Source organism: Nomascus leucogenys, chromosome 5 (genome assembly GCF_006542625.1).
Source record: "Nomascus leucogenys isolate Asia chromosome 5, Asia_NLE_v1, whole genome shotgun sequence".
NCBI classification, from domain to species: Eukaryota; Metazoa; Chordata; class Mammalia; order Primates; family Hylobatidae; genus Nomascus; species Nomascus leucogenys.
This window is the reverse complement of record NC_044385.1, coordinates 55,667,831-55,683,958: the sequence shown is the minus strand read 5'-3', so window position 1 is coordinate 55,683,958 and position 16,128 is coordinate 55,667,831. Positions and strand designations below refer to the sequence as shown.

General features: G+C 53.1%; 1 protein-coding gene across 16 annotated transcripts in view; it reads left to right on the top strand.

Moving 5' to 3' along the window:
• The window catches only part of NFASC (neurofascin), a 196,361-nt gene extending 181,097 nt beyond the window's left edge, over positions 1-15,264 (top strand). For all 16 annotated transcript variants that reach the window (XM_030813150.1, XM_030813139.1, XM_030813145.1 and 13 more), the window contains 3 exons: positions 2,050-2,181; positions 5,289-5,358; positions 8,773-15,264. In XM_030813150.1, the coding sequence (XP_030669010.1) occupies positions 2,050-2,181; positions 5,289-5,358; positions 8,773-9,004 (434 nt within the window). In that variant the 3' untranslated portion in view covers positions 9,005-15,264. The remainder of the gene's footprint in view (positions 1-2,049; positions 2,182-5,288; positions 5,359-8,772) is intronic.
• Positions 15,265-16,128: the final 864 nt, after the last annotated feature.

Here is a 16,128-nt window from a genome sequence, read left to right as displayed (position 1 = left end):
TGGGGGGGAGGAGAAGGGGAGAGGACTAGGGGGTAAGAGAAAAAAAAGGAGGGAGGGAGGGAAGGAAGGAAGGATGGAAGGAAGGATTAAATAGATGATAGATCTATATATATATTAAATGGTTATAAATGCTATGAAATAGAGATAGCGGCTGGGTGGGAGTTGGGGAGAGGGGCTTTGTTTAAGCTGGGAAGGTTCAGGAAGACCTCTCTGAGGAGGTGCCAGTTGCCAAGGCAGCCATTAGAAGAAAAAGCAGCAGATGCAAAGGCCCTGCAGTAGGAATGAGAGCGGCCAGCATGGCTGGAGCATAAAGCATGAGGACGGGGTGGTGGGAGGTAGGACTAGAGAGATGGCCAGGGCCTGCTCTGATGGAGCCTGACAGGTCGGGATAAGGAATGAAGAGCTTTCTTCAATAACAATGAGAAGCTTTGGAGGGTTAAAGCAAGGAAGTGATTCAGTCCTACGTGGTGGGTTGGAAAGATCACTCTGACACTGTGGCAGGGGCCTTCTGGGAGCAGGAGTGGAAGCGGGGATGGGACTTTTCTCTGCAGCCTACCTAGATCATGGAACTCACAAGCCTTGTTCTCACAGGCCTTACCTGCTTTTCAGCCCGGGGCTGCCCTGGGCAGCCAGAGTGCAGAGGACACTTCTTCATCAGTCTTCACCCCGTATTGAGAACCTTCTTGGTGCAATACCCTTGACTGGGCACTGGGAAGGCTGTAAAAACAGTTTCTGCCCCCAAGAGGAGCAAAGGGTAGGCTTGCACCCAGATAACTGCCCCACAAATGGCATGTGCTGAAGACCTGGGGGCGCAGGTTCTGTGGCCCTCATGCTTTTCCCTGTGCTCCTGGAAGGAGGCTCAGTGCCTTGGCGTCAGCTCCATGGTTCTTGGGGCTCTTGCTGTTGTGTGCCTCTCTCCCCAGGTGTCTCTGGGCTGGCTGGTTCCAGGGTTACTTTGAGTGTATTCAGTTCCTTTGATCCTTCCCTTCTGTCACAGTCTCATGTTCTGTGACAGGCTGCATTTCAGGAGGGGTCGCTTTTGTTCTCCAGCCGGTAGAAAGGAGAAGCGTGAGTTGGTACTGACCACACCCCCCTCCCAAACCCAAACCCAGCCATTGGGCCATGAAGGACACCCTTAGATGACTCCTTAGCACCTGTTCTTCAGGGCCTCCTGCAGGCCTTTTAAATCACAAAGGGATCTGCCCACTTTGAAAGAGGTCTCCACATATGCTGGGCATGGACAGAGAGGGACTCACTGTCACAGGAGTTGGAGGGGGCACATCGGCTTGTCACAGACCACCGGGGGGGTAACCCTGTGTGTAGTAGCCTGGAAGTGGCATGGAGTGAGCAGAAGGCACAGCCCCAGCCCCACATCGCTGCTGGCCTGGCTAGGGGTACCCACACCAGGATTGCCTTTGCTGTCAGGAAGTGCAGGATCCACTAGAGAGATGTGAAAAGATAGGGCATCCTGGGCCTCCACTTGGTCCAGTCCCCACCCTCAGGAAGCCTGGATGGCTTCAGAGCCATGCTGGTGGGCAGGGATGCTGCTGTGTGCCTGTGCAGGCCTGCGAAGATGTTCTCATAGCAGGTTTTTGCAACGTGGCCACGGCCTGCACTCCCTGATGGGTAGCTTGCTGGCTCCCATTTCTCCACCCTGGACTCATCCATGGGGAATCGTACTTTCATGGCCAGTCTGTGGCCGTCCCTCAGTCCCCATTAGGCTGTGACCAGCCCTCTGGTTTCCAAGGATGCCGTGCTTCATCCCTATGACACTTTCCCCTTCCTAAAGGACCTGTTCAGCCTTCTGCTTCTTATTTGCTCCTCGTACCCCTTTCCTTTGCCTCTTTTCTGATCTTTTGACCTTGGCTCTTTAATTATTTTCTTTTTGTCCTTTAGCAGGGTAGTTTGGGCCAGGGGGCTGCTAGGTGGTAGTGTTAGGCTCCAGGAGAAACATCCACATGAAATAGCTGAAGTTCTTCCCTCCATCTCCCTCCTCACCGTCTCCCCCATGAAATCATTCACGGGTTTGCTTCCGGCCCTCCCCGCCAGCTTACACCAACAACCAAGCGGACATCGCCACCCAGGGCTGGTTCATTGGGCTTATGTGCGCCATCGCCCTCCTGGTGCTGATCCTGCTCATCGTCTGTTTCATCAAGAGGAGTCGCGGCGGCAAGTACCCAGGTGAGACGTGCGACGTGCGAGAGGCGTGGGCTTCAGGGTGGGGCATGTACACTTTCCCGTGAGTCTCCAGGTCTCCAGCCAGATCCAGGGAATGTGTTCTCTCGGTGAAGCCAGCCCTTGCCCAGCTTGGAAATACAATCCTCTTGCCTGTGCATCTTCGGACTGCCAGCAAGCAATTGAGTTAATTAAGGTCGCCTGAGTTGGGCGGATGGCACAGTCCAGGCAGCCTCAGAGAGGGGATGGAAGGAACCCTGGCTCCTATTAAGAATGACCTTTCCTCCCCTTGACTCACCACCCATCTGCTCTATAAATTGGCTTTTTTTCAGCCTGAATCTCATTAGGATCCTGTGTACCAGGGAAGGAGAAAGGAAGAGACTCATTTTCCCTAACCGTGTCCCAGAGAATGGGGAGAGGAAGGGCCTGGGCAGAAGCAGCACCCACATGAGACAGTTCCAGAGGTGGGCGCTCAGCAGGATGACGGTGTAACCGCCGATACCACTAGCAAGGGTCAGAAGCGAGGAGCAGGGAGAGGCTGAAGATGGGTGGCACTGGTAGGGACCCCCGTGGCCCTAAAGCACTTTGAGCTTCCCTAAAATCCCAAGGATACCTCAAGATCCTTCAGCCCCTGGCCAGGCACAATGACTCACACCTGTAATCCCAGCACTTCGGGAGGCCAAGGCGAGCAGATCACTTAAGGTCAGGAGTTTGAGACCAGCCCAACCAACATGACGAAACTCCGTCTCTACTAAATATACAAAAATTAGCTGGGTGTGGTGGCAGGTGTCTGAGGTCCCAGCTATTCAAGAGGCTGAGGTGGGAGGATTACCTGAGCCTGGTGAGGTCAAGGCTGCCATGAGCCATGATTGTGCCACTGCACTCCAGCCTGGGTGACAGAGTGAGACCCTGTCTCAAATAAATAAAATTTTTTAAAAGACCCTCCAGGCCGGGCGCAGTGGCTCACACCTGTAATCCCAGCACTTTGCGAGGCTGAGGCAGGCGGAGCACTTGAGGTCAGGAGTCGAGACCAGCCTGGCCAACATGGTGAAACCCCATCTCTACCAAAAATACAAAAAATTAGCTGGGTGTGGTGGCACGTGCCTATAATCCCAGCTACTCAGGAGGCTGAGGCAGGAGAATCACTTGAAGCTGGGAGGCAGAGGTTGCAGTGAGCCAAAATCGTGCCACTGCACTCCAGCCTGGGTGACAGAGCGAGACTCCATCTCAAAAAAGGAAAAAAAAAAAAAAAAAGATCCTGCAGCCCAGACATACCAAGGTCAAGGACAAGGACCTCTGGCATTCCTGTTTCTGGAAATATTGATTGTTTTTTACACAGGAGCAAGAGGGCCATCTGTCTGTGATGGGGTGGGTAGGGACAGGAGACAGGATAATGGATGACCCTGAAAGCAAAAATCTGGCTGGACTACAGAATGTAATTTCTCCCTGCTCCAGAAAGCCCCATCACCAAACACAACCCATGCTCCCCAAATGCTTCCTTCTCCCCATTTCTTAGAACAGGTCCTCCCCTAGGACCCCCCTAAAACTCAACACACAGGAAATAGAAGGGAGAGGAGACTCGATTCTTTTTCATTCCCCATGCCCAAGTACCCGCAGACTAGGACTCTGAAGAGCTGTGCCTTAAGTGAAGGGAGGGCAGGAAATGATCATCCCTTACTGGTGAGTGATGTTTTCTTTCACTCTGTTCTGCTGTGCTGGGCCTGTCTGGTTCTGTAACAGAGAAAGCCTGAGTTAGGGAAAAGGCTGCCTCCTCCATCTGACAGTCAGACTTGGGTAGACTGAGTTCACGCCTGTTCCAGGTGGAAGTGGAATACTGGAAGAACCCAGCAGATCAGCTCTGAGCTGTCCTTTGCCCTTTCAGAAAGTATCTCATTCCAAACAGTTATTGGAAACTAACCTCTTGCCCTCCAGCTACAGAGTAAGCCCCTGGTCCCTTAAAAAGATGAGTGAACCAGGAGCTACAAGGCCTGGGCGCTAGCCTTCCCTCCAGTCTTCATTCAGTCACTAATTAGTTACGTGATATGCTCTTCACCTCTCAAGGGTTCAGTTTCCCTCATCTAAAATGGAGATGATTATCCACCTTGTATCTCAAAAAGGACACATAGGCCTGGCGCGGTGGCTCGCACCTGTAATCCCAGCACTTTGGGAGGCTGAATGGGTGGATCACCTGAAGTCGGGAGTTCAAGACCAGCCTGGCCAACATAAAACCTTGTCTCTACTAAAAATACAAAAATTAGCCAGGAGTAGTGGCAGGCGCCTATAATCCCAGCTATTTGGGAGGCTGAGGCATGAGAATCGCCTGAACCCGGGAGGCAGAGGTTGCAGTGAGCCAAGATAGCACCACTGCAAAAAAAAAAAAAAAAAAGATACATAAAGAGGCTTTCATGTAAGTGCCTGCTGTGCATCCGCCTCTGTGCTGTGCACCAGCGATACTGGAGGAAAAATGATCTCTCCTCAAGGGCACTGTAGCTGACACCGAAAGAATGAGCACAGTAACAAGGCAGAGCCTCGGCTGAATGCTCACACATCACAGAGGAAGTGGAGGAAAGGGGGCATGCCAAGAAGGGGGTCACAGAGAAGAGCCACTTTCCATCCCATAGGTGTGTACGGTGTGTCTTCTCTGCCCAGGGCACTCTGCTAGGAACTGTGAAGAAGCACACAGACCCCCACCCTTGAGGAAAGAAGTAGCCCTCTGTGATAGGCATGAGAAACGTCCACAAATAGTTACATCACAGAGCAGAGTAAGAAAGGTGCAAACAGTGGAGTGTTTGCCTTTGGCAAAGGAAACGATCACATCTGTTTGGTCTTTTGGGGAGACTTCATGGAGATGTGGTGGGGGGAGCTTGGTAGGAGATTTCAGTTGTCAGTAGGGATGTGAAGAGACCCCTGGGGCTGAGAAGGAGGTGGCAGAGTCAACTTGGCAACTGAGTACAGGAAGCAAAAACAAGGGAGGCGTGGATGGTGCCTTGTTAAAAAAGAGTGTCAGTGAGCCCAGGGCGGTGCCTTCTGGCCCTGCATTCAGCGGAGCCCTGGAGAGCAGGGGCATGTACTTAATCATCGTGTCTGTGTCTTTGCTTCTCCTTTTGACCAAGTACGAGAAAAGAAGGATGTTCCCCTTGGCCCTGAAGACCCCAAGGAAGAGGATGGCTCGTTTGACTATAGGTGCGTGATCTCCCTCCTCCTCTCTCAGGCAGGCTGTCCTCCCTGTCCCTGAGTCACCACCCTCACCTCAGAGCAGCTCCGCTTGGCTGAGAGGCCATGAGTAGCTGTCTTTGCCCATTGGGCTGTCACTCTGCCTCTCTGGCGGCGCCGTGGTGGAGAGTGCATGCTGCTGAGTTTACTCAGAGGCTTCTCATTCTGAGAGTGCCAGACAAGGCTGCTCCCCCAGGAGACACTGCCTGACACATGCGTGCATTAGTATGACGAACAGCATTTCATTCATTCAACTGCACAACTCAAATGTATCAAGCTTGCTATTTATATCTTTCCACCTTTTCACTCTGAACATGAGCCCCAGGACCCTCATGCCGTGAGATGAGCTCAGCTCTCAGGCTGATTCTCTGCCCACACTCCATTCTTAACCCTGAAGATAATGACCCTGGGAGGCTGTGATGTCTTAAAGCCTCAAGGAATGAAGGTGGGGTGATTCCAGGTCGTTTCTCCTTGAACTTGGCGACATCTTTGGGCTCTAGACCGGAATGGGCCTTGGAAAGGCATCTGGTCCAATGCCCTATGCCCCAGATGAGAGGACTGACGCCCAGACCAGGAAGCAAATTGTCTAAGACTCTTCCAAGGTCCCCACCCAGTGAGTTAGTGGCAAAGCTGGAAAGGCCGGGGCCCGCATTTCCAGCTGGTGCTGCTGTTCTATACTTCTATACCCGTGCTCCCATCCTACCTGGATGCATCTTTGTATCTGGGCTTAACAACATTGTTGTCGGTCCATGGAGATGGTGAGTATGTTCTGAGCTGAAGGATGATGCAGAGTGGGCTGTGGAGTGTCATTCCCAGACCAAGTGCTATGGAAGGGAATGTCTGATCAGAGCCCTCCCTCCTCACGCCACCCAGTTACTGCCTGGGCCCAGGTCCCCTTGTCCTCTGCTGCAGTCTCCTTTTCCTGTCGTGGGCCTCTGCCACTCTGCCCATCAGCCTGGCAAGCATAATCAGATCAATGGGTGGTAGAGCCACTGCCCACACAGGAGCCTGTCTGCAGGCTTATGGGCCATGACTGTCCACCTCGTCCCGACATTCCCAGAAGCATCCTGAAAGGGCAGGCACGAGAGCCCCCTTCTCATCTTCCCTGGCAGGGCCCAGCTTCCCTGTGGGCTGAGACTTCCCTGGCTTTTTGTTCCAAAAGCCACGGGGCTTCTCCTCCCCCAGACTCTTGGTGCAGCCAGAAGAGCTTGGACCTCCTCCAATACAGGGCTGGGCAACCTGTACTGCGAGGAGTTGCTTCCTCATGCACCTCTCCTGCCCCAGACACCAAAGCTGTCAGGCAAAAACCCCTGCCTCCTCCCCACAGACACTGACGCTGGGTCTACATGCATAGGAGCGTGCCTCAGTCTGCACCCCTACACGCACACACCCCTCTGCTTTGGCTCTGGAGGGCCTGCAGCATCCGTCCTAGAGCCCTCCCTTGGATGAGTCTAAGAGCCCTAACCTGGGAAAAGGCTGAAATTAATACGTCAGAGAAAGAACTAAGTTTCTAGAGGGGACAGGCCTAAGGGTGAGGAGTGCTGTTCCTCTCACTCCAGTCTGTGGCTAAGTGGCCGACCACCTTTCCCATGGGGCACCCTCTGTTTTTCTCCCCTATGTCCATCCACCTAGACCTTGAAGATGTCTTGGAAGCGAGGCCGACAGGTGGCCAGACCAGGGCCACCCCTAGTCTTTCTGGTTTCTTTCAAGCTTCCCTCAGAAGAGGTCTGTTCGGTCTGTTCTTTTCAGACCTATATACCCTGTCCCCTCAACAGCCTGGCATGTTACAGATCTCTTCCCCCGCCCCTTCCGCTGGCTGGGCTGTCGCTGCCCAGTGGCTGCACTTAGCTTAGCTGCCTGGAACCAGAGGAGGAATTCCCACAAATCCCATAGCACAGTCCTCATGCCCCTGCACATGGGATGGAGGGCCCTGGGAAGGAGTGCATGCGAATAAGACCTGCAATTGGGGAGAGGAGCCTGGCAATTCCCCTCCTCCAGTTGGTAAACAGTGACTTCCGCTTCCTGCACAAACTCAGCACAGCCCCAGAGAGCTGCCTCACTCACACCATCTCCCAATGCACGGCTGTCCCATGAATACAGTTAGGCTGTATTCATGGGGCAGCACTGCGGGGAGTGGGCTAATAGCTTTCCATCTTCTAACACAGCCCCGGCTCTGGCTCGCTGCCCTCCCCTGACAGCTGTCTTTGCCCGACACTGCTATTAGAAGTGAGAACGCACTGCCCACTATAATGGCAACTCAGCTGGTTGTCTTCCCTACATTGAGGAAGGACTGGGGGTGGGTAGGGAGCTGGGGGCAAGGCAGGGTGCAGTGTGCGTCTGCTCAGACCGCCTGGCACCGCTATGGTCCCACCGCTGAGACCCAGACTCCCACTGCTCATCCTGAGCTGCCTCCTGCCCAGGAACTGGGCTAACCTCTGAAGTGCAGCCAGCACCACCTGGTCCCCACTCTGAGCCTTTCCAGTCAAGGGAAGGGACATGGTGCCTGAACAGACGCTGGCTCAGAGAGCAGCCCTGCGCCTCCTCAGGAGCGCAGCAGACATCCTGACTGGGTGGCTGTTCCCAGCAGCCCGTGCAGCTTTACTCGGCAGCCTCCCAGCTCCCCCTGCACAAGGGGAGCTTAGGGCCAGGACCTGTGGGCCTCAGAAGGGGCTGGGCGTGATCCTCAGAGCCTTGCTGTCTTCTCACGTTTGCTGGCATCACCCGCTTACCCGTGTGCCCCGCCCCCCCCCACCACCACCACTCTTGCGCACCTGTACGTGCTAGGCCCAAAGCAATAACATCTTTTTATAGATCAACAAGATAGCTCAGCGAAACACACCAAGACAGACAAGCAGAGAGGTGGGGGAGAGGTTTGTTCCTTTAAAAGCCTTGTTTTTTGTCAAGGCAAGAGTGTTTCCCTGCAGAGTCACAGGTCCTGGGAGATCAAAGCTGGGCCAGCCCCTCTTGATGGACAGACTGAAGCCCAGGTCACAAAACCACACAGTGACACACTCGGGACTAGAACCATCCCATGTGGTCTCACAAGCAGTGGCTCTGCCTCACCATGAGGTGGCCATCCTCTGTCCACTTCCACCACAGACAGGGACCCAGTCTCATGGAAAAGACCCAGACCAGGAGCCCCAAAGCATGGGCTCCACTTCCTGCCCTGCCCTGACTTGCAACCTCACCTTAGAGAAGGTGCTTGTCCTCTCTAGGCCTCCGTTTCCCTTCTGTAGAGCAGGCTGGACAGGGGAGGATGAAGCGGGGGCTGGACTGGGTGGTCTCCTGGGTCCCATCCTCTCTGAGTTGTGTAGGGCATGTGTTGGCAGGAGGCCGGCTGCCCTGTCCCACCCCACCTGAGACTCTCTGTCTCTCTTTGGCCAGTGATGAGGACAACAAGCCCCTGCAGGGCAGTCAGACATCTCTGGACGGCACCATCAAGCAGCAGGAGAGTGACGACAGCCTGGTGGACTATGGCGAGGGTGGCGAGGGCCAGTTCAATGAAGACGGCTCCTTCATCGGCCAGTACACGGTCAAAAAGGACAAGGAGGAAACAGAGGGCAACGAAAGCTCAGAGGCCACGTCACCTGTCAATGCTATCTACTCTCTGGCCTAACGGAGCCCACCCAGGCACAGCCACCACTTTGCAAGTGGGAGGAGGGGAGAAGGGGAGACAAAACCACTGCAGACCTACCACAAAGCCACCACCACCTTCAGTAACAAGGGTACGATATGGGGGTCTGCCAAGCTGTGAGGACCAGTAACCACCAAGCCACCCACAAGCCCCCTCCCAATGACCCCCCTTTCAGCCCCGGGTGCCACCAGTGTGGGAGAGCTGGAGCCGTGGCTGAGCCCAGCTGGAGGGAGCCTGGCCCCTCGCCCGGTCTCGCAGCCACCCCGAGCATTCCACCACACTGCCCGCCCTTAGCCTCGGCACACGCTCACCGTTTCTGTTGGTTACAGGACTTCTCATAGTCTTAATTTCGCTTTGTGCATCTTCCCCTCCAGACCCAATGTCTCCGTTTTCTTTTCCTTTTGAAAAAGAGTCCCTGGAAAAGAAAGAATAAGTGGATTCTCCCCCAGGAGACCACAAAGATAGGCAAAAAGGATTGAATCCGTACCAGAACACGTAGACAGGCTGTAATATTCAAACCACCTCTGGGCCAATGCATTTCCGAAGGATGCCTTTCTCGTCATATGCCTCCCCTGGCCCCCAACCCCTCTGCCTCGGCCTTGTCAGTTGCTGAGCTGGGCTTGGCTCCTTTCTGGAAAATGACAGTATTTTTGGCAGGGAGAAGGTGTGCAGGCCTCCTTGCTGCTCTCTGGTTCGGTTGGGAGGTGTGTTTACCTCTTGCTCCTCATTCCTCCCCTGCCCTTTTCTCTGGAGTATCTAAGATGTGAGCTGCACTGACTCTGAAGACGTTTGAGGAACAGGAGTGGGCACTGATAGAAAGGACTTCAACGCCAGTGACTGTGTACCTCAAGCAGAAGGAAATCAGGTGGCTGGTCCTGGGGGCACTGTGCTCACCTCTAGAGAGAAGAAAAAGGCTGGGTTTGGACTTCCTGCCTCCCTACTGGTTAAACCCAGGATGTAGATAGAGGGCCACACCCACTCTGTCCAGAGTAGAGGGCACCTGTCCACGTGGCCAGGGCCCATGCTGCCACCCTCGAGGAGATGGAACCCTGTGATGCAAAAGCTTTGCTGGTGTGTTTGGGGCATAAGGCACTGCTCCCCTTCCATCTCTAGCAGATAGATATCATCTTCTCAGCCAATTCTGTAGGACACTGAGGCTCTTGTTTGACGTGGTGTGTGGATGGGGACTTGCCCCAAAACCGAGCAGGTCTGCCCTTTCATTGGGGTGTATACATATCAGGGGACCCTGAGGTGGCACCATACTCAGTGCTGTGATGCCCCCACCTGGGGAGGACTCAATGCTTTTTGTATGCCTTATGCAGCGCTGATCTGTCCCTGGAGTTCCCAGGTTCCCAGCCCCTCCCTGCAAGCCTTGAAGCCTCCAGCGACGTCTATCTCCAGGAGAGCAGGGCAGCCTATGCAAATGTTCCGGCAGGACCAGAAGCGGCCACCAGTCACCCCAAATGGAGACACTCACAGACCTGCAGTTCTCAGACCGAAGGTGCTGCCTTCATCCTCCCCACCTAATGCATTTTTGAAACCAAAGGTACCTAGCCTCAGAGACAGAGAAGGAGAGGGGGAGATCTTGAGTCTAAGAGGAACCCTTTAGCTGTTTCTGTAGCTGAGGTCAGTTTCAGGAGGGTGAAGCTGATCCCCAGGAACGGATCAGCTGCCATGGGCACAGCCTCCGATTTGAGCCTGCAGCTGCTAGCCAGGGGGCCTGGGCCGGACCAGGGCTCTGTCCTTCAGTGACTTTATTAAAGCATCATTTGCCACATGTTTAAGCTGCAAAGGTATTAGCAATGCTTGCATCATTAATAATCATTCAGTTGAAGGTCAAGCCCATAGACACACACTCTCTGTCTGCTGATAAGAAACCGTAGCCCAGAACTGAGCCAATAGGGTTGTTTGAACCTGAGAGTGTGTGATGGTCATTTGGGCCAAGTCTCAGCTAGGGCTGGTGCCTGGATGCCTGAAGGGCAGCTTATCACAGTGCAAGGGGACAGGGTAAACAGCAGGGGGTGGGGTGCGAGCTTGGAGGGCCCCTGCCCTGGGTTTCCTCCAACACCTGCTTGGATACTAGGCCCACTGTCCCTGAAGCGAATGTCAGGGAAGTGTGCCTGTGAGCTGAATTAAAGGACTGGCCTTTCCAGAAAACGCTCTGGATCTGAGCAGAGTAGTCAGTTTCTCAGACACTCATTCCATACTGCACCGTACATGCCAGTGTACCCATTGCACCGAAAGCAGGCTCTTAGGGCAGGAAGGGATGGTGAGCAAGTCTGCCACACCACCTGGTGACTGGGAAGGGCTACTTCCCTCGTAAGGGTCTGGGGGAGAAGTAAGCCCGCAGCCTGCCTCTGCACCTCATTCCACTGTCCTGCCAGGCTCTGTACTGTCCTTTGTGTATGAAGAAAATGCTATTAGTTCTCTCTCAGGCTGCTGTTCTGTGGGTGCTGAGAGCTGCCCCCCATCATCATGCAATCACACCTCTCTGAGTAGAAGCAAATCTGAGGCTAAAGAATTAAGTTTTCCCCAAGCAAGGAAGGCAGGTGGTCAGAGAGATCCAACGCTGAGGCGTGGGGATTGCAGGATTCAGGAGGCAGCTCCTTTGGGGAAGAGGAGGGTGCATTTTCTATGGAGCCCATGTCAGAGTCCACCCTAGTTCAGCAGGAAAGCAGAATTGCCCAGTACTGCCTGCCAGCTGGGTCTCCCAAGCAACTACCCCAAGACATACCAACAGTGAAGCCAGGACAGCACCATGCCACCGGCGCTCCAGTCTGTCTGGCTGGGAGGAAAGTGCTGGGCATCTTACAGTAACTCTAGAAGTTCCTTTGACTAGGCTGCAATCCCACCTGTGTGCTCAGCCCTAAGAGCTGTGGTTTCCTGTGCTCTCATTTGTTCATTCATTCATTCATTCATTCATTCATTCAGCAAATAATCTGAAATCCAGTCTGAACTAAGGCCTGAGCTGTGGATACCATGGCGTGTGAGTTAGATGTGGTCCCTGCCCTCACGGGGCTGACAGTCCTGAAATCAAGTGCTGGGACACAGTGGCCATTAAGCTGGGAGCATTATTCCCTCTACTGCTTAAGCCACTGATGGCTACGAGCTTGAAGAGAGGGATTCTGAGGGAGAGCTTGGTCCATCTGGTCACCAAGGCTGGGCAGGACAGAGCAGTCAAGAACCACGGTGTGGCTTGAGAAACCGTCCTGCTTCCTGAGCCTCTTTGCTCTGCCTCTTGGGGCGAGCTCCTTAACCTGTCTGTATTTTTATGCCTCTGTCTCGCATTCAGTTCCTCCTTGAATACCTCTTTCTACAGAGAGGCATGGGCTCCCCTGAAGGATTGTCGAGGCCAGGGTTCGGGAAGTACATGGATCAGGGGACAGCTGCCTCCCACCTTGCCTGGGTGATGGTGAATGGGACTCATCTTTCCCTGCCTTGCTTTTGAGGAGATGGTTGAATTTAAGCTAACAGGAAAGCCAAACCAGCACCCTCCTTTGTGCTGAGAGGTTGGAGACATCTGGTCCACCCCGTCGCCCCTGCACCTGGCAAGCCCTGAAGTTGGGAGAAGTGACCACAGGTCTGAAAATCAGCCAGTGCCAACACTGCGTGCCCTGCAAGGTGCAACTGAGCCCACATTCATAGTTTCCCTGACCACAGCCTTGGGAAGAGGGTGGAAACCCCCGAGGATGTGTGGGTTTCCCAGCTAAGGGACAAGCTCCCCTGCCACACGCAGCGCCCATGCATGCTCGCATACATACAGCAGACCACAGCCTTGTTGCCAAGCAGTGCTTCCAAGGGACAGCAATCCAGATTCCAACATTGTCTTGGAGAGGGTTAGTCCACATCCAAGTTGCGTGAGATGAGAGGCAAAGGGCTCTGTGTGGGTGAGGAACGCAACTTAGAGGAGCAGGAGAGGCCATCAGGGTTGGGCCCTGTTTAGGTAATTCCTGTTGGCAGCACCTAGAGAGAGCATCTGAGCCGAAGGAGTGGGAAACTTTACCCCAGCAATGGCACGGGCAGCGGGCTCTTTCTGGCGCCCTGTGCTGGAGCAGGGCCAAGTCTTAGGGCATCACAAACAGCCCATTTGATGGAAGGAGCAGGGAAGTAGCACATTTTTGTCTGTCTTTGTGAGGCTGCTTTGCTAACTCTCTGAGGAGAGGAAGGCTCTCAGGCTTTCCGTCGGCTGGGGCTGGTGCCAGAGAATCCTTTCTCAGTGGCAGGGCAGCAGGTTCCTGGGAGGCCGGCGCAGGGCACCGCTCCCCGCTCATGACACCTGGGTGCAGAGTGACCTCCTGCCCAGTCACCACTCCGGCCAGCCCCAGCCAAACACACACAAGCCCATGGTTGCTGTTGGATCTACCCTGTTAGTTGGCAAAGGATCCTGCTTGAGCTCTGCGTGGTGGCCAAGCAGTAGCATGGAGGAGGGCCCCGATTTTAAAAAGGAAAAATAGAGAAGCCTCAAAACAATGAAACAAAGAGCTTGATATGTCAAGAGGAGACCAAGGCCCTGGGAGGCATAGGCAAGCCGGGCAGAGTCAGACCAGCGCCCTCCCTTGACCATCTCCTAGCATTCCCCTCCCTTAACCTAGACAGGGGCTACCCCATGTGAGTTCAAGCCAGACTTTGGGGCTGTCCCCAGCCTGCACAGCCCAAGCCTAGGGAAGTGTCCTTTCTTTCCCTTCCTTACTAATAATGGGCCTTCCTGAGACACATTCAGAGAAGGATCAGAGAGAAAGGAGAACCATCCAGGAGAGCCACAAGCGCCCACCAAACAGTATCTCAAGCCTCACCCGAAACTGCTGTTCCTCCTATCAGCATACTAGTATTAAATGGGTGTTCCACAATGAGGAGAATGGAAATAGGTACAAAGGCATCTAGCTTAGGACAGAATCGGATTTCAGCATGTGAAGGAATCCCAGAGCTGATGTCACTGAATTGATTTATCGTACAGACAAGGATATGCAAATCCACAGAAGTGAAGGGATTTTTGCTCAAGATCACATAGCTGATAAACTACGGTACAGTTAGGGCTTGAACTTGGGCCTTCTGACTCCTTGTCCAGTGTTCTTTCATCTCACCACAGCTGCCTCCTTTGAAACAGAGGTATTAAGATCTGTCCTTCTGGTTCACCCTCTCATACCTCTTTACTGCCTCTCCCACATCCCCACATGCCTCCCAAAACGAAAGACAAACAGGATTGTTTCTGAAACCAAGATCAGTCTGTCTGTGATCAGCCTGTGTGTGGTTCACCCAGCCATGCAATTAAGGGCAGACCTGGGCCAGTGGAATAGAATAGCTGATTGGTGTTTGTTACTGTGAACCCTAGACCGTACCCCGTAGAATGGTGTCTCTTGCTTTGTAACACATCGGGCCTTCAGCGTGCTGTATTCCTCAGAAGTGAGGGCATCTCTGTCCATTCTGCCCATGGCCACAGGGTGCAGAGAGGCAGCAGGGCCCATGCAAGCTGCCACCCTGCGATTTGCTGGGCTGGAGTTCAACAGATGTAAAGACTTCGGTGAAGCAATAAACACAAAACTCTGGGAGAAGATATCCAGAATTTTGTACATTACTCTGTTTCTTTTTCAAAAATGAGGCAGATCAGATGCCCCTGAGCTGCCCCTTTTTTCTGATTCCCAACTGCAATGTCCTCAGTCAGTGTTGTCCCTCTGCCCGGCTCCCCAGCTCTTTGCCAACCTCTTCACACTCCCCTTGAGCTGAGCATCAGTCGCCTGTGACGTGGCCACCTTCTGTCCTGCTCCCACTCTCGACCCCTGCTGGACCCTGGAGGACCTCCTACCCTGCGCCCACCACACACCCATATTCCCCACCATTCCAATTTGTTCTTTCCCGTGGGAAATTTTTTTCCCAGTGTCTCCATCCCTTCCTACATATCCACACACACACAAATTGGTCTGATCTTTTTTCCATTGGTTAAACATTTAACTCCATGCCAGACCTTGTTTTAACCCCTCTCACATCATGTTCTTTCTTTTTTGCGAGTTATTTTGCATTAACCAACTTTGTCAGTGACAGATGTGTATCTGAGGGTGTCACGCACGACCTTCAGCAGGGAAGACTTCTGGGCCGTGGAGGACCATCTAATACATGGACTTATAAACTGACTGCATGAGCAATGAAAAGGCCAAATTATTCTGAATTTTTTTTTGAATCACTGTAAAAAAACTGATTTCTTTTGTATAGAGAACACTAAACGTATAATAAAAGTTGTTCAAAATGGACTTGCCATGTGATTTGCTCATTTTCTTGATTTGTTCTTGTTAGTGGATAGGAGAGGGGTGTCAAAGGGCTGATGGCAAAAGTGGATCAAAGGGTTTTTCATGGGTGCCAGACAGCACACTCTTCCAGAATTCTACCATACCATCCCCCCTCTAGAAGTTGTCCTTATTCTCGAAGACTCACTTGCACAATTTGTGTTTTAAACATAGTGTGACTGGTATAGGAATGTGTAATGTGTACAGTCGTGGAGACACCTTCTGATTCAACGTGATGCGTGTGCACATCCACCATTGAAAAAGTGCCATGCTAGGGAAGTTGGGAGAATGGGAGAAATTTGCCATGGTGCCCCGTCTCCTAGCCCCCTCCTCTTTCTGCACCACTTGCCCTTAGATCGAACATCAGCATATGCCCAGCATTGTGCCTGGCACAAGGTAGACATTTCATATTGTTGAAAGAATAAATAAAACTGCTTACTACAAAACAAAAACCCCTCTCAGTAGACTCAAAGGAATCTTGATCAACAACCAAATAGGGGCCAGGCACGGTGCCTCACGCTTGTAATCCCAACACTTTGGGAGGCTGAGGTGGGTGGATCATTTGAGGTCAGAAGTTCGAGACCAGCCTGACCAACATGGTGAAACCCCGTCTCTACTAAAAATGCAGAAAAAAAAAAAAAAAGCTGAGTGATGTGGTGCATGCCTGTAGTCCCAGCTACTCTGGAGGCTGAGGCAGGAGAATCGCTTGACCCCAAGAGGTGGAGGTTACAGTGAGCCAAGATTGTGACACTACACTCCAGACTGGGCAACAGAGCGAGACTCTGTCTCAAAAAAAAAAAAATGGAAAGGAAAAGAGACAGAGGGGCCTGT